This window comes from Oncorhynchus masou, chromosome 33 (genome assembly GCF_036934945.1).
Source record: "Oncorhynchus masou masou isolate Uvic2021 chromosome 33, UVic_Omas_1.1, whole genome shotgun sequence".
Lineage (NCBI taxonomy): Eukaryota > Metazoa > Chordata > Actinopteri > Salmoniformes > Salmonidae > Oncorhynchus > Oncorhynchus masou.
In genome coordinates this window covers 42,932,120-42,957,157 of record NC_088244.1, presented here as the reverse complement: position 1 = coordinate 42,957,157, position 25,038 = coordinate 42,932,120, and the positions used below count along the sequence as shown (strand labels likewise).

Here is a 25,038-nt window from a genome sequence, read left to right as displayed (position 1 = left end):
CTGGGCTGAGGGGCTCTGGGGCCTCTGGGCTGAGGGGCTCTGGGCTGAGGGGCTCTGGGGCCTCTGGGCTGAGTGGCTCTGGGGCCTCTGGGTTGAGTGGCTCTGGGGCCTCTGGGCTGAGTGGCTCTGGGGCCTCTGGGCTGAGGGGCTCTGGGGCCTCTGGGCTGAGGGGCTCTGGGCTGAGGGGCTCTAGCGCCTCTGGGCTGACTGGCGGCCCCTGGCTGACTGGCGGCCCCTGGCTGACTGGCGGCCCCTGGCTGACTGGCGGCCCCTGGCTGACTGGGGGCACTGGCGGCGCTGGACAGACTGGCGGCGCTGGTTGAGAACTGCTTCTGATTGAGAACCATACTAGGCCGAAACATAGAAATACCCAAATCATAGAAAAACAAACATAGACTGCCCACCCCAACTCACGCCCTGACCATACTAAATAATGTGACAAAGAACGTGAGAACGTGACAAAGGAGTCTTCTGTATGCGTTTTCAACAATTCCTTTGCTCCCTCCCTCATATGAAGAATGGTACTCAGTGATGTGATGTATTTGATTTTCCCCAAACTTAAAGCTTTGTATTTAGGACGTAAAGTGAATTTCTTTGCCAAAGTTTTTTCTGTTTTACTTTAGTGCCTTATTGCAAACAGGATGCATGTTTTAGAATATTCTGTACAGGCTTCCTTCTTTTCACTCTGTCATGTAGGATAGTATTGTTGATTTACTATAATGTTGTTGATCCATTGTCAGTTTTCTCCTATCAAAACCATTGAACTCTAACTGTTTTAAAGTCACTGTCATAGCGTTTGCTGGCCAACATCCAGTGAGATTGCAGAGCGCCAAATTCAAATACAGAAATACTCATTATAAAAATTCAGAAAAGATACAACTATTTTACATTGGTTTAAAGATGAACTTCTTGTGAATCCAACCACTGTGTCAGATTTCAAAAATGCTTTGCGGCGAAAGCATCTCTTACGATTATTTGAGAACATAGCTCAGCAGACAAATCATTACAAACAGTAACCAGCCAAGTAGAAGAGTTACACAAGTCAGAAATAGAGATAAAATTAATCCCTTACCTTTGATGATCTTCATATGGTGGCACTCAGAAGACATTCATTTATTCAATAAATGTTCCTTTTGTTCGATAAAGTCTCTCTTTATATCCGGAAACCTTTTGTTTGCTCATTTTCTTCAGTAATCCACAGGCTCAAAAAGCAGTCGCAACAGGCAGACAAAAAAATTCAAATTGTATCCGTAAGTTCATAGAAACATGTCAAACGATGTTTATATTCAATCCTCAGGTTGTTTTTAGCCTAAATAATCTATAATATTTCAACCGGACAATAACGTAGTCAATATAAAAGGTAAACAAGAAAGGCACTCTCTCTGGTCGCGCATGAAAAAGCTCTGTGACACGGCAGGGTCCACTTATTCAGACTGCTCTTCCTCCCTCATTTTTCAGAATACAAGCCTGAAACAATTTCTAAAGACTGTTGACATCTAGTGGAAGGCATAGGAACTGCAATTTGAGTCCTAAATCAATGGATTCTGTAATAAAAAACTACAAAAACAATTCCTACTTCTTGAATGGATTTTTCTCAGGTTTTTGCCTGCCAAATCAGTTCTGTTATACTAACATACATTATTTTAACTGTTTTGGAAACTTTAGAGTGTTTTCTATCCAAATTTACTAATTATATGCATATCCTATCTTCTGGGCCTGAGTAGAAAGCTGTTTAATTTGGGTATGCTTTTCAGCCAAAATTCCAAATGCTGCACCCTACCCTAGAGAAGTTCAAGTCTCTTATTCTGAAATTAACTTTTCAGATATTTTCATAGTTTATCAATTAGTCACTTATTAATGTATTATTACCTCATCAGTCATATTTTGAATGTTGCAAACACTTGGATATCTGCACAAACCCTAGCATAGATCATCAGTGATAGTCAGTGATAAACAAATTGGCTTAATTATTTATTTACTAACTTAATCAATCACAGAATTACATAAACACACACAGAATTAGGTCATACATTGGTTACTGACATGATGCACTGAAAAGACAATCCGAGTGGATTCACTGTAATACAGTTGATAGCTACACTCATGAAATGCTAATACTTTTAGCATGAACAACCACTCATTCGAAAATCAATTGCATCTTACATATTTATCATTGTATGCCTTTCTGTGTCCCTCTCTGTGATCACCGGTCCATCTGCTGGATAGAGTCTTTGGTCCCCAGAAGTCCCAAGGACTTTCGTGGTTGTAGTTTTCTCAGCAGGCTCTGGACAGTGTCTGTTGTAATGGATACGTCAGGCATACTATTCGGTCGTTCGACCGGTTGTGTTTACCAGACTAAAGTACTTAAACAGCTGCAGCCTGAATAATTGGTCTTTAGTTTGTAGATTTCTTCACCATTTCAGCGTGGGGATGATCTCCACGCTTTCTGGTCTTGTCCTTTTGTAGAGTTGTAGTTTGAACCACTTCACACACCAGCTTCACCCGGCATGTGTTGGTCTCTAGAGTGATTTGTAGATTTCTTAAACCATTCGTGACGTCCGTGGGTCTCTGGCATAAAATGTATATTTTGTCACAAGTGTTTTTATACACTTTTGGGAGAAGGGGCGGTTCATGATGCCGAGGTAATGTCTGTGCTCAGGGGCATAGCCTCTGACTTGGTTATTATCCCTTCATAGGGAGCACAATTTTCTCATATAGACGGTTAACATCTTTTCACAAATAGTTTCATATTTAATCATATACGTTTCACAACATTTAGATGTAAATGAAATACTGCTCAATTATTCAACCTTTTAATGTCCAAGTGTCTCTCTGTGTTCCACAGTTACATTCCAATATCGAGCATTGAGGCAGCGTATTTTATGACCTCCATAAAGCGGCCCCCTCTCCCTCTGCAGGAGAGAGAGAGGGTGCTGTAGAGCGGACACAGTGCAACCTGATCCTTCAGATCTTCACATGAGAGTTATGACATTACTATTGGCCTCATGGTGATATCCTTTAGCGGTTTCCATAGCCGTGGGAAGTAGGGGTGCTGATGGTGATGCAGCACCCCCCGAAAAATCAGAATTTAAAAAATGATTGTGAGGGTGTTGGTAAATGGAAAAATGCGGAGTCAGGCGCAGGACACAGATATGAGTAATAGTCCGAAATTTACTCAAAATACAAGTAAAGTTCCAACAAGGAAAAACACAATAATCCAGAGCACAAAAAACACAAACCCACATGACAAACAATAATGCACAAAACAGAGAGGGAAGCCAGAGGGTTAAATAAGGAACATAATTAATGGAATAGAAACCAGGTGTGTATGATAGACAAAACAAAACGAAACTGAAACATGGATCGGTGGTGACTAGAAAGCCGGTGACGCCGAACGCCGCCAGAACAAGAAGAGAACTTTGGCAGAAGTCATGACAACAATATATTTTTTTTTTACAAAAGTAGTGCACTGGGCCTTTAATAGTCCTGTATTAGAGGACCGATATGGCCGCCTGCAGGTGCCAGCGCAGGCAAAAAAAATTGTTCAGACAACCCCACCCCCAAACTACTTCCTTTCCTTGCTCTCCAGCAACTGAGTTAAGAAGGTAGTGACTATTGTTACACCATTACCCTCTAGACTCGGGAGCCAGCGGGTTAGATATGATTCCAGCATTGGCAACAACAACACTTACTGGCTATTAGTTTGTTTTCAGCCACATATGTTCAACTAATTTCTAGTTTATCCAGTGACCATTGCATTTAGACGCATGGCTACTGACTAAAATGAAGGTAGTAGTCAACTAGCTAGCTAATCGTGGATGTCAAAAGACGCAGCTAGCTATAGTCGGGAGCTCATGGGCACACATGCTATATTAGCCAACTGGTCAGACATGATTACAATAAATGGTGACTAGTCCATTTTCAGACATATGTTCAACTCATTGTTTATCCACTGACCACCGCATTTAAGAGGATAGGTCATAACTGAAATGTTGCTAGCTAGCTCACTGGGCAGGCAGTAACGTTTGCCACTAACTAATCATGTCCTATTCTTTGATACATTTGTGTTAACTTGCTCCTATCAAGCAACACATACCAGACCGTTTGTGGAAAGGTAAAAATAACAATGAGTTGGCTTTTTTTTAATGATCGGACAGTGAAACTAAAATAGATTGGTAGTTATCTCACGATCGTAATTTACATAGACTTTCTAGGGCAGTCGCCCCATTGAAAGTGATTTCAAACGGATACAAATAGTGGTATCATGCCATATTTGGAATAGATAATGCTAACAAAAAGGTTGTAATGTTGTTAATATACATTTTAGATTCTTCAAAGATGCCACCCTTTGACTTGATGGCAGCTTTGCAAACTCTTGGCATTCTCTCAACCAGCTTCACATGGAATGCTTTTCCAACAGTCTTGAAGGAGTTCCCACATACGCTGAGCACTTGTTGGTTGCTTTTCCACTTTTTTGGTTACTACATGATTCCATATGTGTTATTTCATAGTGTTGATGTCTTCACTATTATTCTACAATGTAGAAAATAGTAAATATAAAGAAAAACCCTGGAGTGAGTAGGTGTGTCCAAATTTTTGACTGGTACTGTATATATTTGTTACTGCTCGACTAAAACAATCTCTGTCGACCATCAGCCTAACAGCCAAACAATCGACCAGTTGACTAATTGGGGTCAGCCCCAGTGTTCCTTACATGTAGGCTTTTGATTGAACGAAACTGCACACACTTTTTTCTATAGGGCACTTGGAAACAACTGCACTGTGAAACCTATCATTACAACAATTATTATCTGGGTGTTTTTTTTCCCTGGTTGCACTGATGCTCCCAAAATAAAATGTCATGTTACACAGCAAAAAATCTAGGAGCATATGCGACCAAAATAGTCACACTGTCAGGCATATGTGTATTGGTGGCAGGGAAGTCAGGCGCAGGAGAGTCAAACGGAGTGTAAAATGGAGTCTTTTAAGAATGTCCTAGTAACATGCTCCATAACACTAAACAGAAAAGGAACATAAACAAATATGGGTACGAGGACCCGTCGCGCACCTATACAACAAAAACACTACACTGACAATAAACAATCTCTGACAAAGACATGAGGGGAAACAGAGGGTTAAATACACAACAGGTAATGAATGGGATTGAAAACAGGTGTGTGGGAAGACAAGACAAAACCAATGGAAAATGAAAAATGGATCAATGATGGCTAGAAGACCGGTGACGTCAAACGCCGCGCGAACAAGGAGAGGCAACGACTTCGGCAGAAGTCGTGACACACACACACACTCTAGAGCCCTGTGGTTGATAGTGTTTCTGTGGCCCATTGTGCTTGGGTTGTGGATTGCTCTGTTCAGGTATTTCTGTATTTCTGTCATAATATTCGCTGTCTTTCTGTCATGGTCTTGACTCCATATATGTGGTGGACGTTTTGAATGTTGATGAAGCATGGTTTTCTGAATGGCAGTTTTATTGCTTTGTTCTGTATTCTTTGTAGTCTGTTCATTTGATGTGTGGAAGTTGTAATCCAGGCAGGTACATATTCCTGTCCGACGTAGTGTGAGGTGGGGGGTAGTAAGTGCCTGAAATATAGATAGTTTCATAGAAGTGGGCTGAGGACTGAACCTTGAGGGACTCCAGCTTCTGGGGTGAATGGTGGCTGTGGAAACCTTGGCTGTTTTGGGGAAGCTTGGGATGATATTTCTGATTGAGTGCCTGAGTTGGAGGTTGTCTGCGAGTTTGTGGCACAAAATACCCTTTTGACCAGTGTGATTTATATACTTCAATGGACAGGACCAGCAGCTGCTGTGGGAGGATATACAAATAAAATATGAACTGTCATTGGTCTATTATAATCAGATCAGATTAGGACGTAAGGGTCTGGGCCAAAACTCAACCCACCCAAAACGAGCAGAAATTTCAGAAATTAGTGTTATCATCATTTCCACAATTTGAGTGTAATTACGAGCCTCTGCACAGCCCTTTTACAAATATATCAAAGCCAAATCAGACGCAATGATTGTTCAGTTGGAAGTGCAATGAAACATTTGCTGCTGCACGATCTATCTTGCTTTTGCTTGTCATTGCCTAAAGTGAAACCACAGATGAATGGGGAAGCTCTCATGCCACGTTCAAGACAACTCAGAAATGTCCAACTTGGAAACTCATTGTAGAAAGATGAGGTCCACGTTTCCCTCTTGGAAAGTATCAGAATCAACTAATAGGAAGCTCAGCGCAAAAAAACATATGCACATTTTAACTGAGGCTTTGCAGATGGATGTACCTAATAAATGGGCCACTGAGTGTATATCTGGTGTGATTTCATGGGGACTGAGGAATATGGACTGTTGCTGGCCCATTCCATTGGCCCCAATGCAATACATTGTATTTGAATTACATATTACATAAAGTGGCATGAGAAGTACTCGGTAGGGTCTGTAGAATCTATATATGGTTTCATTTCATGGGGGACTGTGGTCTAGATAGCACATCTAGGGCCTCCGTGATGTCATTCATCTCTACTTCATTTCTGAGTGTTATTTACTTTTTGTTGTGGAAAAATGGCAATGCCTTACATTTTCCAGTTGTTTCGGCCTTCTACTCAGACTACTGCAGCGATGGCACGCCCAGGCCCAACGCAGCGCCAGAGAGCAGAGTGCCATCATAGCCATGAAGACGCAGAGGCACAGAACAACTCTGCTTGAGGCTTTTACTTCCTGGAAGGAGCGTTTCCTCTACCAGCAGAGCTTAGCCAGGGCAGCAGCACGCCACTGGAGACAGAGGGCACTCGAAAGCAAGGCAGCGAGCCACCGCGTCACCTGTCTGACCTGGTATTCCTTTACCTGGTGGAGATGGGCGCTGCACAGACGGAGAGACAGGTATTAAGTATATCAAATAAGTAGACAAATAAATGATGTTTTAAGGTGCAGAAGATAACTAATGTACCATACACTGTATAATACAATTTGAAAATCCAACATAGTAATTTGTAGCAGGAAGACTCAGTTTGAGCTGTTAGCGCACCTTTCATATTCCAACTTGGAAGCACGAGGTGCGAGTTTCCCACTTGAAAAGTATCAGAATCAACCAATACGAAGCTCTAAACAAAAGAAGGTTGACTACATAATGTTAAATATTCTTTCACGATTGGCTGTTTCACGTCATATAATCATATTGACTACACTCCATGTGCATGCTCCCTAGGTACCAGCGGGCGAGGGTGCTGGGCAGGGAGTGGGCGCGGCGCGCCAAGCAGAGCGTGGATGACCAGGAGAGGGCGACGGAGCTCCTTCAGCAGAGACAGAGGAGAGACGTCGCAGAGAGGTTCTACTACTGGATCACAGCCCATCAGTCCTCACTGACCAGTTTGGTATTCCACAACCAGACTCTGTGCAAGAGGTGTGACGATGGGGAAATGTGTGTGTGCTGCGTTGCCTTACGACTCAAACTGAATTCTTCCACTGCTCTATGTTCGCTACATATTTCAGTCTGAGAATGCCGTTGTTGAAGTCGTTTGTGTTGACGTCAAAATGAGGGGTGTTGTGCAAAACAAAGTTATCAGCGATTGGATTATCTCTAGCCAATCAGAGTATCAAAGCCAATGACGCTATACCCACGTGCGTTCTGGCTCTGGCCCAACCCATCGGTTTCTGGGACCAATCAGAATGGTTAGAATGTGTTTGCGTTCTAGAAATCGTCAGGTAGGTATTCAGTTTCAGACTCATTGCGGAGACTAAACTAAAGTCCGTGGGCGTGGCGTTTGGCCGGAGCAAGGGTTTGGGTAGCCAGGCAATGTGTTGTGTGTGTGTGTGAGAGAGAGAAAATGTAACTAATCATTCGTCCTTCAATATGAAAAGGAACATTTTCCCCTACAATAACAAAGCAGTGTGCTATGCATTGCAGTACCAGTTTGCTACTTGATTTTTCTCAGAATTCCATGTACTGTATATCACAAAGGGACATTCCTCCAACAACTTTTGAGTGGATTGGACAAGTAATTCTGTGTAGCATTCAGAATTATTCTCACCTCTTTTTACTTCTCTCTCTCCCATGCAGGGTTTTCCAGAGCTGGCAAGCCTACACCGGCCCTGCACTAGCACGTAAGCACAAAGGTGCCAGGTTCCATCTTGGCAGAGCCAGGAGGCTGGTGGCCCTGTGTTTTACCCACTGGAGAAGTGAGCTGGAGCAGGCTCGAAACAGACTGAAGGTCCTGGAGCAGAGACTGAAACACATACACTTCAAACTCACTGCTGTCACCATGAACCACTGGAGAACGGCCACTAGAGGGTGCATAGCGCTCAAACACTTCAACAGAGGGACAATACGCCAGGTTCAGCATCCCTTTTCTTTATACACACAGGTCCCATCTAGACACAACCCTAAGGGTTTAACCCTTTCTGCACATGCACATTTGAGAGGACTGCTGAAAAAACATAGAATTAGATGATTGTCAAATAATTCAATATCAATGATTTGCATTCTATTTCCATGGGCGAAAACAACCAGACACCAAGCCAATCCAAGAAAAAGGAGCTAGGAAAGAATTTACAGTACTACTATATTTCTAATCCTAATCAAATTCTTTCAATTTCACACAACTTCTCACTGGATAGGCAGGGGTAGAGGTTGTTTCTGGACAAAGTCATATTCACATATTTAGCAGGAACTAAAGGAAGGTGACATCTTCGTGAATCAAAATCAAAATGACTTTGGTGTCAACCTAACAAGACTCATTCAATCTGTATTGTGCTTTCCCATCAGTAAGTAGCCAGTGTGTGTTTGTTTTAGTGTTTTGATCACTGGAGGGAGAGGACGCGCACATCCAGAGCAGTCACTATACTGTGTGTACAGAGAGAGAGGAGAGGGGCACGTGAAGTTCTGCTATGCTGGTGGAGGTGGACTAAAGGTAGTGACATGATTATCATTCTCTAGCACGTTGAACAGAGGGACTGTTTAATATGTGATGTTGCCTTTGTTTGAGAGCCAAGTGGCTATAAGGTTCCATATTTCAGCGTTTCTCAATCCATTCCTGATGTTCCCCAGAATGTGTACATTTTTGTTCTAACCTGCACTAGCAAACCTGATTCAAGGGAATCAGTTTGGTTATTGCTGAATTAGTTAGGGGTTTGGGTATGCTAATGCAGGGCCGAAATAAAAAGGTCCACATCTAGGTGTGTAACCAAGAAATGGATGGAGAAATGCTGCCATATTTCAATGTGTCTCATTCACATGGGGGAAGTATGGCAGCCATTTTGTGCTGAAGCGCTCCCAGGTCCCCACCCACACACGGCCTGTTTGTGTTGGTCAGAGTCTAGATGCCAGAGGCAGATGGAGGAGGCAGTGTGGCTGTGGCTGGAGGGTCGCAGAGTGACCAGAGCCTTCCAACTGTGGCTCAGAGTCCACCATTGCCACCAAGAGGCCTCACGGCTGGGACAGGCTCACCTAATGCGCAGGTAGGCTGTTGGTTTTAAGTATTCACCCCACTTGGATTTTGGGGATTTAATTACATTTAGATTTTTTTGTCAATGAATTACACAAAATATTTTGTCATGTCAAAGTAGAAGAAATTCAAAATATAACAAGTATTCACCTCCAAGTCAATACAGGTTAGAAACACCTTTGGCAGATTACAGCTGTGAGTCTTCTTGGGTTAGATTCAGGCAGGTAGCCTAGTTGTTAAGTGTTGGGCCAGTAATCGAAAGGTCGCTGATGTGAATCCCTGAGTTGATTAGGTGAAACATTTGCCGATGTGCCCTTGAGCAAGGTATTTAACCCTAATTGCTCTTGTAAGTCGCTCTGGATAAATGCGTTTGACAAATGACTCAAATGTAAATGTAATTGCTTAACACACCTGGATTGCGCAATATTTGCCCATTTAGTATTTGCAAAATTCTTCAAGCTCTGTCAAGGTGTTGGGGTCATGGCTAGACTGCAATTTTCAAGTCTTGCCATAGATTTTCAAGCAGATTTAAGTCAAAACTGTAACTTGGTCACTCAGGAACATTCACTGTCTTCTTGGTAAGCAACTCCAGTGTAGATTTGGACATAGGTTTTTGTCCTGCTGAAAGGTTAATTCCTCTCCCAGATTCTGGTGTAAAGCAGACTGAAGCGGGTTTTCCTCTCGGATTTTGCCTGTGCTTAGCTCCATCCCGTTTCTTTTTATCCTGAAAAACTCCAGTCTTTGCCGAGGTTAAGCATACTCATACCATAAAATAGCCACCACCATGCTTGAAAGAGGCGGGTACTCAGAGATGTTATGTTGGATTTGCCCCAAACATAGCGCTTTGGAATTAGGCCCAAAAGTTTATTAATTTGCCATGTTTTGGGATATTTTCTGCTTGTGTATTTGTATTCTTTTCACTCCGTCATTTAGGTCATTATTGTGGAGTAACAACAATGTTGTTGATCCATCATCAGTTTTCTCCCTTCACAGCCGTTGAACTCTGTAGCTGTTTTTTAAATCACCAATGGCCTCATGGTGACATCCCTGAGAAGTTTCTTTCCTGTCCTGCAGCTCAGTTCAGGATGACTGTATCTTTGTTGTGTCTGGGTGGTTTAATACATCATCCACAGCATAATTATTAACTTGACCATGCTTAAAGATATATTCAATGTCTGATTTGAAAAGCTCCCTGGTCTTTGTAGTAAAATCTGTACTTGAAATTCAGTACTTGACTTAGGGACCTTACAGATGTATGTATGGTGGACAGAGGAAGGGATAGTCATTAAAAAAATCATGTTATAACCTCTATTATTTCACACAGAATGAGTCCATGTAACTTAATATGTGATTTGTTAAGCCAAATTGTACCCCTGAACTAATTTAGGTTACCCAAAATCAAAGGGGTGAATACTTTTGCAAAAACTGTTTTAGTTATTTAATGTTAACATTTTATCACTTTGACATTATGGGATATTTTGTGTAGATCAAGGACAAAAAAATCACAAATAAATCTATTTCAATCCCACTTTGTATGCCAAAAAATGTGGAAAATTCCAACTAAAATTGAATTTGAAATGTAATCACAAAAGTAATTATTTATCACGAGGGCCATAAACAATAACTAGTAATGTTGCATACTCCCAAGAAATGTAATGATGATTTGCGGACAGTGGGTTCAGAACAAGTTCAGAGTGCCTACTAAATGACTAAAATGTATCGGATGCCAAGCAGTGATACAGCCAGTCAAGATGCTCTCATGATAATTCCTTAGTGATGTGGACACCAAGGAACTTGAAGCTCTCCACCCGCTCCACTACAGCCCCGTTCATGTGGATCAGCTTACTTGAAATTAAAGTCTCCTGTCGTTGAGGGAGAGGTTGTTGTCCTGGCACCACACTGCCAGGTCACTGACCTCCTCCCTATAGTCGGTCTCATCAGTGCCTAAGATGAACATCTGCCAAATGCGGGTAGATTTTAGCATTGGGGAGGTAATGTCTATTTCACCAGCCATGTTGGCGGGTGGTCAGGGCTCCACAGAGCATTTCACTCACATTTGTGAATAAAAATAGTAAAGTATGATCACATTTATAGTAAAATAAATGCTTCAGTAGCTGTTTTCAAAGTATTTCTGTCATTTTGTTTCATAGCTTATAAATTAATCGCACAACGTAAAATAACTACAAATCCGATGACCTATCCCACCTCTGCCTGGCTTGGTGAAGAGCTGAGTGAAAGATTCATTTTTAGAAGCGCTGTGCACAGGCACTTGAAATTAAAGTCTACAAAAGTGGGACTTTGTCCTTGTGCTTCTTGTCTATTTACATTGTTTTGTTCTCAGCTAGGCTGTTTTTCAATGTTTGAGTTTAAACTGCTAGGGAAGAGAAGACAACGATTCTACAAGTCAGACTCAATCTCACAGGCACAAACATGACGCGAGTCACGTTACCACTGTAACGTCCCGCACTTAAAGGGGCAGGTGAACATTTGTCTCATCTGTTATTTTTTTTATTTTTTTTAAATCAGGTGCAAGTTCTCCCACTTAAAAATATGAGAGAGGCCTGTAATTTTCATCATAGGTACAGACAAAATGAGAGAAAAAAAATCCAGAAAATCACATTGTAGGATTTTTTATGAATTTATTTGCAAATTATGGTGGAAAAAAAGTAATTGGTCAATAACAAAAGTTTATCTCAATACTTTGTTATATACCCTTTGTTGGCAATGACAGAGGTCAAATGTTTTCTGTAAGTCTTCACAAGGTTTTCACACACTGTTGCTGGTATTTTGGCCCATTCCTCCATGCAGATCTCCTCTAGAGCAGTGATGTTTTGGGGCTGTTGCTGGGCAACACAGACTTCCAACTCCCTCCAAAGATTTTCTATGGGGTTGAGATCTGGAGACTGGCTAGGCCACTCCAGGACCTTGAAATGCTTCTTACGAAGCCACTCCTTCGTTGCCCGATAGGTGTGCTTGGGATCATTGTCATGCTGAAAGACCCAGCCACGTTTCATCTTCAATGCCCTTGCTGAAGGAAGGAGGCTTTCACTCAAAATCTCACGATACATGGCCCCATTCATTCTTTCCTTTACACGGATCAGTCGTCCTGGTCCCTTTGCAGAAAAACAGCCCCAAAGCATGATGTTTCCATCCCCATGCTTCACAGTAGGTATGGTGTTCTTTGGATGCAACTCAGCATTCTTTGTTCTCCAAACACGACAAGTTGAGTTTTTACCAAAAAGTTATATTTTGGTTTCATCTGACCATATGAAATTCTCCCAATCTTCTTCTGGATCATCCAAATGCTCTCTAGCAAACTTCAGACGGGCCTGGACATGTACTGGCTTAAGCAGGGGGACACGTCTGGCACTGCAGGATTTGAGTCCCTGGCGGCGTAGTGTGTTACTGATGGTAGGCTTTGTTACTTTGGTCCCAGCTCTCTGCAGGTCATTCACTAGGTCCCCCCCGTGTGGTTCCGGGATTTTTGCTCACCGTTCTTGTGATCATTTTGACCCCACGGGGTGAGATCTTGCGTGGAGCCCCAGACCGAGGGAGATTATCAGTGGTCTTGTATGTCTTTCATTTCCTAATAATTGCTCCCACAGTTGATTTCTTCAAACCAAGCTGCTTACCTATTGCAGATTCAGTCTTCCCAGCCTGGTGCAGGTCTACAATTTTGTTTCTGGTGTCCTTTGACAGCTCTTTGGTCTTGGCCATAGTGAAGTTTGGTGTGTGACTGTTTGAGGTTGTGGACAGGTGTCTTTTATACAGGTGCCATTAATACAGGTAACGAGTGGAGGACAGAGAAGCCTCTTAAAGAAGAAGTTACAGGTCTGTGAGAGCCAAAAATCTTGCTTGTTTGTAGGTGACCAAATACTTATTTTCCACTATAATTTGCAAATAAATTCATAAAAAAATCCTACAATGTGATTTTCTGGATTTTTTTTCTCATTTTGTCTGTCATAGTTGAAGTGTACCTATGATGAAAATTACAGGCCTCTCTCCTCTTTTTAAGTGGGAGAACTTGCACAATTGGTGGCTGACTAAATACTTTTTTACCCCACTGTATATTGTTTTTTTTTGGTTGTTTTTTTTGGTAGAAAATCTGAGTAGCTGGTCGATTTTTACATCAATCTGCCACAGTGGCTGATGGGCTAAAAAAGTACATTTTAGGCCCTGTGTTTCATCATTGTCGGGGATCAGTCCAACCACCGTAGTGTCGTCAGCAAATTTAATGATGGTGTTGGAGTTGTGTGTGAACAGTGAGTACAGGAGGGGACTATGCACACACCTCTGAGGGTCCCCCGTGTTGAAGGTCAGCGAGGCAGATGAGTTGTTGCCTACCCTCACCACCTAGGGGCGGTCCGTCAGGAAGTCCAGGATCCAGTTGCAGAGAGAGGTGTACAGTCCGAGGTTCCTGAGCTTAGTGATAAGCTTGGAGGGCACTATGGTGTTGAATGTTGAACTGTAGTCAATGAACAGTATTCTCACACACTACAGCAGTGGTTCCCAAACTTTTTATAGTCCTGTACCCCTTCAAACATTCAACCTCCAACTGCGTACCCCCTCTAGCACCAGGTTCAGCGCAATCATTGTACACCTGCTACATATACACACTTAAACATAAAAATGAGTGTGAGTTGTCGTCACAACCCGGCTCGAGGGAAGTGACAGAGCTCTTATAGGACCAGGGCACAAATAATAATAATAATCAATAATTTTGCTCTTTATTTAACCATCTTACATTAACCTTTATTTGTTCATCGAAAATTGTGATTAACTTACCCCTGGTTAATGAGACGTGTGTGCTTGAAAGGATGCACATAACTCTGCAATGTTGGGTTGTATTGGAGAGAGTCTGTCTTAAATAATTTTCCACACACAGTCTGTGCCTGTATTTAGTTTTCATGCTAATAAGGGCCGAGAATCCACTGTCACTTAGGTACGTGGTTGCAAAGGGCATCAGTGTCTTAACAGTGCGATTTGCCAAGGCAGGATACACTGAGCTCAACCCGATCCAGAAATCTGGCAGTGGCTTCTGATTAAATGACATTTTCACAGAACCCGTTGTTGTAATTTCGATGAGGCTCTCTTGTTCAGATATTGGTAAGTGGACTGGAGGCAGGGCATGAAAGGGGATAACTTTTCCAGTTGTTTGTGTCATCCGTTTTGGGAAAGTACCTGCGTAATTGCGCACCCAGCTCACTCAGGTGCTTCGCTATATCACATTTGACATTGTCCGTAAGCTTGAGTTAATTTGCACACAAAATAATAATACAAGGATGGAAAGACCTGTGTGTTGTCCTTGTTAATGCAGACAGAGAAGAGCTCCAACTTCTTAATCATAGTCTCAATTTTGTCTTGCACAGAGAGTCCCTGTAATCCTAGATTCAGATCATTCAGGCGAGAAAAAACATCACCGAGAGAGGCCAGTTGTGTGAGAAACTCGACAAGTGAAAATTATGGCCAGTAAAGAAAACTTTAAGTTTGGCTCTCAATTGAAAAAAACCTGTATCAATACTTTTAACCAGCGTATGTTGTAATAGCGTTACATGGTCGCGGCCTGTGTCATTGAATAATGCAGAAAATACACGAAAGTTTAGGGGCCTTGCTTTAACAAAGTTAACCATTTTCACTGTAGTGTCCAACACATCTTTCAAGCTGTCAGGCGTTCCCTTGGCAGCAAGAGCATCTCGGTAGATGCTGCAGTATACCCACGTGGTGTCGGGAGCAACTGCTTGCACGCGCGTTTCCACTCCACTATGTCTCCCTGTCATGGCTTTTGCACCATCAGTACAGATACCAACACATCTTGACCATCAAAGTCCATTTGATGTCACAAAGCTGTCCAGTACTTTAAAAAGATCCTCTCCTGTTGTCCTGGTTTCCAGTGGTTTGCAGAAGAGGATGTCTTTCTTAATTGACCCCCCCATAAACATAACGGACATATACCAGGAGCTGTGCCAGGACCGCCATGTCTGTTGACTCATCCAGCTGTAACGCAGATACATTACATTTACATTTACATTTAAGTCATTTAGCAGACGCTCTTATCCAGAGCGACTTACAAATTGGTGAATTCACCTTCTGACATCCAGTGGAACAGCCACTTTACAATAGTGCATCTAAATCATTAAGGGGGGGGGTGGTGAGAAGGATTACTTATCCTATCCTAGGTATTCCTTGAAGAGGTGGGGTTTCAGGTGTCTCCGGAAGGTGGTGATTGACTCCGCTGTCCTGGCGTCGTGAGGGAGTTTGTTCCACCATTGGGGGGCCAGAGCAGCGAACAGTTTTGACTGGGCTGAGCGGGAACTGTACTTCCTCAATGGTAGGGAGGCGAGCAGGCCAGAGGTGGATGAACGCAGTGCCCTTGCTTGGGTGTAGGGCCTGATCAGAGCCTGGAGGTACTGCGGTGCCGTTCCCCTCACAGCTCCGTAGGCAAGCACCATGGTCTTGTAGCGGATGCGAGCTTCAACTGGAAGCCAGTGGAGAGAGCGGAGGAGCGGGGTGACGTGAGAGAACTTGGGAAGGTTGAACACCAGACGGGCTGCGGCGTTCTGGATGAGTTGTAGGGGTTTAATGGCACAGGCAGGGAGCCCAGCCAACAGCGAGTTGCAGTAATCCAGACGGGAGATGACAAGTGCCTGGATTAGGACCTGCGCCGCTTCCTGTGTGAGGCAGGGTCGTACTCTGCGGATGTTGTAGAGCATGAACCTACAGGAACGGGCCACCGCCATGATGTTGGTTGAGAACGACAGGGTGTTGTCCAGGATCACGCCAAGGTTCTTAGCGCTCTGGGAGGAGGACACAATGGAGTTGTCAACCGTGATGGCGAGATCATGGAACGGGCAGTCCTTCCCCGGGAGGAAGAGCAGCTCCGTCTTGCCGAGGTTCAGCTTGAGGTGGTGATCCGTCATCCACACTGATATGTCTGCCAGACATGCAGAGATGCGATTCGCCACCTGGTCATCAGAAGGGGGAAAGGAGAAGATTAATTGTGTGTCGTCTGCATAGCAATGATAGGAGAGACCATGTGAGGTTATGACAGAGCCAAGTGACTTGGTGTATAGCGAGAATAGGAGAGGGCCTAGAACAGAGCCCTGGGGGACACCAGTGGTGAGAGCGCGTGGCGAGGAGACAGATTCTCGCCACACCACCTGGTAGGAGCGACCTGTCAGGTAGGACGCAATCCAAGCGTGGGCCGCGCCGGAGATGCCCAACTCGGAGAGGGTGGAGAGGAGGATCTGATGGTTCACAGTATCGAAGGCAGCCGATAGGTCTAGAAGGATGAGAGCAGAGGAGAGAGAGTTAGCTTTAGCAGTGCGGAGCGCCTCCGTGATGCAGAGAAGAGCAGTCTCAGTTGAATGACTAGTCTTGAAACCTGACTGATTTGGATCAAGAAGGTCATTCTGAGAGAGATAGCGGGAGAGCTGGCCAAGGACGGCACGTTCAAGAGTTTTGGAGAGAAAAGAAAGAAGGGATACTGGTCTGTAGTTGTTGACATCGGAGGGATCGAGTGTAGGTTTTTTCAGAAGGGGTGCAACTCTCGCTCTCTTGAAGACGGAAGGGACGTAGCCAGCGGTCAGGGATGAGTTGATGAGCGAGGTGAGGTAAGGGAGAAGGTCCCCGGAAATGGTCTGGAGGAGAGAGGAGGGGATAGGGTCGAGCGGGGAGGCGAGTTTTCCTCCATTTCCGCTCGGCTGCCCGGAGCTCTGTTCTGTGAGCTCGCAATGAGTCATCGAGCCACGGAGCGGGAGGGGAGGACCGAGCCGGCCTGGAGGATAGGGGACATAGAGAGTCAAAGGATGCAGAAAGGGAAGAGAGGAGGGTTGAGGAGGCAGAGTCAGGAGAAAGGTTGGAGAAGGTATGAGCAGAGGGAAGAGATGATAGGATGGAAGAGGAAAGAGTAGCGGGGGAGAGAGAGCGAAGGTTGGGACGGCGCGATACCATCCGAGTAGGGGCAGTGTGGGAAGTGTTGGATGAGAGCGAGAGGGAAAAGGATACAAGGTAGTGGTCGGAGACTTGGAGGGAGTTGCAGTGAGGTTAGTGGAAGAACAGCATCTAGTAAAGATGAGGTCGAGCGTATTGCCTGCCTTGTGAGTAGGGGGGGAAGGTGAGAGGGTGAGGTCAAAAGAGGAGAGGAGTGGAAAGAAGGAGGCAGAGAGGAATGAGTCAAAGGTAGACGTGGGGAGGTTAAAGTCGCCCAGGACTGTGAGAGGTGAGCCGTCCTCAGGAAAGGAGCTTATCAAGGCATCAAGCTCATTGATGAACTCTCCGAGGGAACCTGGAGGGCGATAAATGATAAGAATGTTAAGCTTAATAATAATAATAATAATATATCCCATTTAGCAGACGCTTTTGTCCAAAGCGACTTACAAGTTGGCTGGGGCCACGACTTTTACATATGGGTGGTCCCAGTGGGAAACGAACCCACGACGCTTGGCGTTGCAAGCACCATGCTCTACCGACTGAGCCACACAGGACCCCAAGCTTGAAAGGGCTGGTAACTGTGACAGCATGGAATTCAAAGGAGGCGATAGATAGATGGGTAAGGGGAGAGAGAGAGAATGACCACTTAGGAGAGATGAGGATCCCGGTGCCACCACCCCGCTGACCAGAAGCTCTCGGGGTGTGCGAGAACACGTGGGCGGACGAAGAGAGAGCAGTAGGAGTAGCAGTGTTATCTGTGGTGATCCATGTTTCCGTCAGTGCCAGGAAGTCGAGGGACTGGAGGGAGGCATAGGCTGAGATGAACTCTGCCTTGTTGGCCGCAGATCGGCAGTTCCAGAGGCTACCGGAGACCAGGAACTCCACGTGGGTCGTGCGCGCTGGGACCACCAGATTAGGGTGGCCGCGGCCACGCGGTGTGGAGCGTTTGTATGGTCTGTGCAGAGAGGAGAGAACAGGGATAGATAGACACATAGTTAACAGGGTACAGAAGAGGCTACGCTAATGCAAAGGAGATTGGAATGACAAGTGGACTACACGTCTCGAATGTTCAGAAAGTTAAGCTTACGTAGCAAGAATCTTATTGACTAAAATGATTGAAATGATACAGTACTGCTGGAGTAGGCTAGCTGGTAGTGGCTGCGATGTTGACACTACACTAATCAAGTCGTTCCGTCGAGTGTAATAGTTTCAACAGTGCTACTATTTGGGGGCTAGCTGGCTAGCTAGCAAGGTTGATTGCGTTCCGTTACTTTAAAAGAACGACAATAGCTGGCTGGCTAACCTAGAAAATCGCTCTAGGCTACACAATTGTCTTAGATACAAAGACGGCTATGTAGCTAGCTAGCTACGATCAAACAAAACAAACCGTTGTACTGTAATAGTTACTACAGTGCTGCTATTCGGGGGCTAGCTGGCTAGCTACGTTAGAAGAACGACAATAGCTGGCCAGCTAACCTAGAAAATCGCTCTAGGCTACACAATTGTCTTAGATACAAAGACGGCTATGTAGCTAGCTAGCTACGATCAAACAAAACAAACCGTTGTACTGTAATAGTTACTACAGTGCTGCTATTCGGGGGCTAGCTGGCTAGCTACGTTAGAAGAACGACAATAGCTGGCCAGCTAACCTAGAAAATCGCTCTAGACTACACAATTGTCTTAGATACAAAGACGGCTATGTAGCTGGCTAGCTACGATCAAACAAATCAAACCGTTGTACTGTAATGAAGTGAAATGAAAATGTGATACTACCTGTGGAGCGACGCGGAATGTTGACCGGGTAGTTAGAGTTCAATTCGGTAGAGGTTGGCTAGCTGTTGGCTAGCTAGCTAGCAGCATTTCCTACGTTAAGGACGACAAATAGCTGGCTAGCTAACCTCGGTAAATTAAGATAATCACTCTAAGTCTACACACTCTAAACTGCACAATTATCTTGGATACGAAGACAACTATGTAGCTAGCTGACACTACGCTAATCGAGTCGTTCAGTTGAGTGTAATAGTTTCTACAGTGCTAGTGGACAGTGGATGTTAGCTAGCTGCTTAGCTAGCTGCTGGGCAGATACGTTAGGACGACGAAATACGATAATTATGCAATTGTCGTTGATACAAAGACGGCTATGTAGCTGGCTAAGAAGAAATTGCTAAGATTAGACAAATCAAACCGTTGTACTATAACGAAATGTAATGAATGAATGAATGAAAAGTTATACTACCTGCGGACCGAAGTGTAGATGCGACCGCTCGCTCCAACCGGAACCGGAAATCGAATTCACTGGCTTGTATGCGAAGCAGTAATTGTTTCAAAACATCTCCTGCCATGTCACTGATGCGTTGTGAAAGTGTTTTTTGGCTGTTTCCCCCAGCATTGTCCCATCAATATCCGTGGCAGCAGGAAGAATTAAGTCTTCCACAATAGTATGGGGCTTGTCTGTCCTAGCTACTCGGTAGCTCACCATATAAGACGCTTCTAGCCCCTTCTTATTAATGGTATCTGTTGCTTTTATACATGTCCTACATGTGCTACTCAAAAGTCGTCTTAATTCAAGCTCAAAAAACTCCTGCGACTTATTTTTCAAACTGGCATGTTAGTTTCTAAATGTCTCCGCAAGAGTGAAGGTTTCATCGAGTTGTGAGATAGTACTTTTGCACATATAACACACTGTGGCTGAGGAAAGGCACTACTCCCAATATAACTGAGCCCCAAATCAATGTAGTTCTCATCATTTTTGCATCTGTTCGATGGTCCAATGCCCCTGCCTGTTGTTCGGTGCTTTCCCACGTAATGGGGCAGCAGCTCTTCGGTTGCATCAAATTCACAACTGTCTGTGCCCATGTTAGCTGGGCTAACAACAAATGTAGAATTACTGATGCTACCATTAGATGTGCTCGTGGAAGCAGAACAGCTTGTGTGTCGTCAACAGGTGCAGGTGTAGTACTGCGGGTAGTAGCACTATTACCAGTAGAGCTGGTATTTGTCTCTATGGACACGGGCCCTACTTTTTTTAACCATTTATTCAATTTCCAGCAAACGGAATGAGCAGCAGCTATGTTTTGCTACATACAGACCGTTAGTGGAATTTCTGCCAGAGAGTAACTGTTAATGGGATTCCATGTTAGTTATTTGGCTACCTGTATTTGACATTGTGTAGTTATTTAACTTGAAACACTAGATGGTTTAATTGTATTTTTGGCAGCGAAACAAGACCACTCAAGCGAAACAAAAACCTCAGCCAGCCCCATTGGAAAATAGAAATGGACTGTTTGTAAATGTGGTGAAGAAAAAATGTTTTTTTTGGAATGTGAATCACTTTTTTCTTTGGTGTACCCCCGACGGCATTGCGCATACCCCAGTTTAGGAATAACTGCACTACAGCATTCTCACATGCACTATATATACACAAAAGTAGGTGGACACCCATTCAAATGAGTGCATTTGGCCATTTCAGTCAAACCTGTTGCTGACAAGTGTTTAAAATCGAGCACACAACCATGAAATCTCCATAGTGTAGCGAGTAAAAATCATATGTCCTCAGTTGCAACACTCACTACCGAGTTCCAAACTGCCTCTGGAAGCAACGTCAGCAAAATAACTGTTCGTCGGGAGCTTCATGAAATGGGTTTCCATGCCCGAGCAGCCGCACACAAGCCTAAGATCACCATGCACAATGCCGCCATTGGACGAGGTAGTCAATGCACTTATTAATGAAGCCGATGACTGATGTAATAAACTCCTCAAAGTTATCAGATGAATCCCGGAACATATTTCAGTCTGTGCTAGCGAAACAGTCCTGTAGCCTAGCATCCGCTTCATCGGACAACTTCCGTATTGAGCTACTTCCTGTTTGAGTTTTTGCTTGTAAGCAAGAATCAGGATAGTTATGGTCAGATTTGCTAAATATGTTCTACCAAAGATGGTTTCAATACAGTTTTGCAATCTGCTATGGATGCATGTGTTTTCTGGTCAATTATCTCCTTTGCGCGACAATGCTGATGACTGGTTATTGGTTAACAGTGAAGATGTACAATTGTTTGGTTCTGAAGCACAGATTAGACTTTTTTTTTTTTTTTTTTTTTTTTTTTTTTTTTAAATTGGTGCTATGCCATAGGCCTATGTTAGTGACCAGATCGAATAACCAAAGGTATGCTGCATGGAGAGTAATCCATGGAGACTCTGTGCCACAAAATGAGTGACAAAACCGGGCCAGAATTTCAAGTCAGTCTCAAAGTCAAAGTCGAGTCCCGAGGGTCCAAGTCAAATCTGAAGTTATTTTCTATCAAATTTGTGGCTGGAGTCCGACTTGAGTCCAAGTCATGTGACGCGTGCCCACACCTCTGGGTTATAGCCCCCATCTCACCTAATCTGCATCAGATGTGCTAATAAATGTGCTGCTACTCACTGAATGTTTCGGAGATAAAGTTATGGTAGACTACTGCCTGCATTTCATCAAATGCTCGCAGTCAAACAACCAATAATAGGCCTACTGCATAACTCTGGTTATTTTCCTCTGTTTGGTCGGGGCTGTGTTCACACCATTTTCATTGAACCGTGGTGCATTGTTTAGTGCGCTCCCTAATGCGGATAGTGTTCACACCAGTCCAAACGAACCGAACTAAGGGGGAAACGGCTCCAAAACAATTTAGTGTGAAAGCCCAAATGGTTTGAAGGCGTGTGCTTTGTCAGTGACTGTGATGTAGCATTCAGCCAGGAGTTGATGGACAGTCGGAAGATTGAATTAAATGGTAGTGTAGGTCGGGACATCCCAGCTTCAAGTGGTATCAGATTTCAGAGTTCGCTTTCCCCTGCTCAGATGTTGCATGTATCAGGCAATGGTTGCGTGCCACGCCACAGACTGACAGATTTCTATAACATGTAGAACCACGCTAGTCCCCTCTAAGTATTTATTTAATCTGCTTCCATTGTCCTCCAAGTGGCCAAATATCATTCTCTTCAGGTAGGCTTCACAAACAGTGCATGTCATCTGTAACTTTTTAGTTGTAATACATCACATTGCTTGCCCCTGGATTCTTTGATTGTGGGCATGTCAAGACCTTTACTTCCCAATTGGTAATCTCGTTGCTGTCTTTTTTTGTCCCGTATAGGTCTTTTCGGGTCTGGCGAAGGGTAGTGACGGAGAGCCTGTCAACTTTTCAGATGGCGGAGTCACGGCTACACACCCACCAGACCCAATCAGCTTTCAGTATCTGGAGGAGGCGCACCGTGTCCCATAATCTCTTAAGTGACCTGGTCCAGAGAACAAAATCCAGGCAGAGTCGTCGTCTGCTGAGATCATCACTCCACACCTGGCACCAAGAGGTATCCTTTGGGAAGAATCATAATGGAGTTGATAACGTGATTTGGATTCTTTCATTAGACCAGTCATTATTGGGTTAAGTCCAGAGGAAGCTGATGAAGGACAGTACCATGCGTTTGATAAGGTTTCATTCATTCCATTCCAGCCATTCCTATGAGCCTGTCCTCTAAATTAAAGTGACACCAGTGATTGAGCCCTTCTGTCGTTGCATGGTTAACTACTGCACAGAGATGCATATAATATCAATAGTCCTATTTCTGACCTGCTGTCACCCTTATGATGTGTAGCAGGTAAGTAGGTAATGTCCTATTTGTCTTTGTTTTCCACCTGCATCAGGTCCAGTTGCGTAAAAGACGATCTCTACACCTCTCACAGAAGTACTTTGCCTGTTGGGTGAACAGAATTGGCATCAGACACATTGAAAGGAAGAATCAGTTGGAGGCTAGACTGAGGTACGTCTCATGGCTGGCTGTATGTATATGTATCTGAACGGAGACAAATGTTACTTTTAGTCTGTATACAAAAGTAGTTGGTGTAAGCAAGGTAAATTAATGTTTTTTAAATCAGTATAATCAAACCTTTGATAACACCTCTCTCACCTCCAAAGGGAGTGTCTACGGCGGTGGCGTTTAGGTGTGCTGCTGAAAAGAGCTCGGAGGAGACTCACCCAGGTGTTGTGGGTCAGCTGGAGAGACCAGACCGCTGCTGCACTCCTACTCAAGACCCTGGTAAGAAAGCAAAGTGCTGTCCCGCTCGTTGGGACACTTATAGAAGTGGACTTATTAGGATTCACCTTAGGTTACAGTGACACTTTTTAAATGAGCCATCTGTTTTGTAATGTATTCGCTTAACTTAATGGTTATTATTTATGCATTTAAAGTTGTCATGAGCTGTTATGAATCCTTCCTGCATATTTTATAGTGAATATTACTACCTGTGTGTAAGGCATTGTAATTCAGTTTCTTTTGTTTGTGTGACCACTCCTCTCTGCAGCACACTGACCGACTGAGGCAGGGGGCGTGGCTGACATGGAGGAAGAGACGCATCAGAACCCGGGTGTCTGAGACCTTTGCCGCGCAACTGGACCAAGCCCTCATTGCGCAGGTGAGACAGAGAAAGTTCCCATGTATTTTTGTATAGAGGACTAGTTATTATTAGCCATTCTTATTCTATAGTTGTACCGAAGTCAGCATTATTTAAACTCTCTGGTTAGCCTATAACTTTACCAAAGGTCATTTTGTTTCTTGTTAAAGGAGTAGTTCACTATTTTAAATCTTGATAACTTTGTTCCTCACCCTGAAAGTAGTCCATGGGCCAAGAGAAACTCTAATCCATGGTTCAGTTCATTTAAACATCCATTACAAACTTCAACAAACCTTATCCACCACAATCAATGAAAGGGCATGTTTCAAAAAATAATGTCCAAATCACTTGAAGTTACTTCAAATCAAGTCCATATTTGGTTTGGCCATAAAAATAAATAAAAACATTCCCCCATCGCTTGTGGTGGCTGTTTAAAGAAAACAACAATGGATTACAGTTTCTCCTGGCCCATAGACTACTTCCAGGGTGAGGAACCATCTAACATCATGCTTTAATAGTTATTACAACATAGACATTTTTTTATGGTAACTAAAATCTCTAAATGTATAGAGTTCTTTGGTTCTCCTGTCGTTCTACCTAGAGTCTTCTATTTGCAGAGTTGTGACAGGCTCTGATTGTACCTGGTTGATCCATCAGCTACTGCATATCAAACCTCACTGTGGTTGAAGCAGGTCAGTGGCAGTGCCCCACTACAACAGCTAGAGAGTTTGTTTCTGTGTTTCCCTACTGTAGGTGTTCAACATGTGGCGGCAGAAGCATGCTATTCGCTCCACAGCGACCGACACGTGACCTACAGTATAGGGAGAAGTAGCTGTCCTCTGCTCCGTCAACCCTTCACCTCTCCCCCCAACTCCTAGCCCCTATATGGTAGGGGAGATCACGAGTAGTGTGTGGCTTTTCACCATACTACCAGTACAGCACTTCATATTTCAAAATAGAGGTTCACCTTTTGGTTTCTTGGGTCAATGTCATCTGGCAACAGTCATTGCTCACATTTCAAATGTATTGTTTTGAAAACATGTGCCAACCACTCATAGATGTTGGCTTTTACCTCCTTTGAATGCTCTTAGACACTAGTGTAGGGAAACTACTAAGAACAGCTTTGAGACATAATAGATACACTGTTCATATTTCACACTATTAACCCTGGAAAGCAGCACACTGTGCGTGAGTGCCACTATTAGAACTAATTTAACTCCAGTATTTGAAATT

At 43.8% G+C, this 25,038-nt stretch overlaps 1 protein-coding gene across 1 annotated transcript; it reads left to right on the top strand.

Annotated features, from left to right (window-relative positions):
* The first annotated feature begins 9,334 nt into the window (after positions 1-9,334).
* LOC135527610 (uncharacterized) lies at positions 9,335-25,038 on the top strand. The gene is made up of 6 exons (XM_064956101.1): positions 9,335-9,471; positions 22,511-22,724; positions 23,059-23,174; positions 23,330-23,450; positions 23,716-23,826; positions 24,559-25,038. The coding sequence occupies exons 1-6, from the start codon at positions 9,347-9,349 to the stop codon at positions 24,613-24,615; spliced, it is 744 nt and encodes a 247-aa protein (XP_064812173.1). The 5' UTR covers positions 9,335-9,346; the 3' UTR covers positions 24,616-25,038.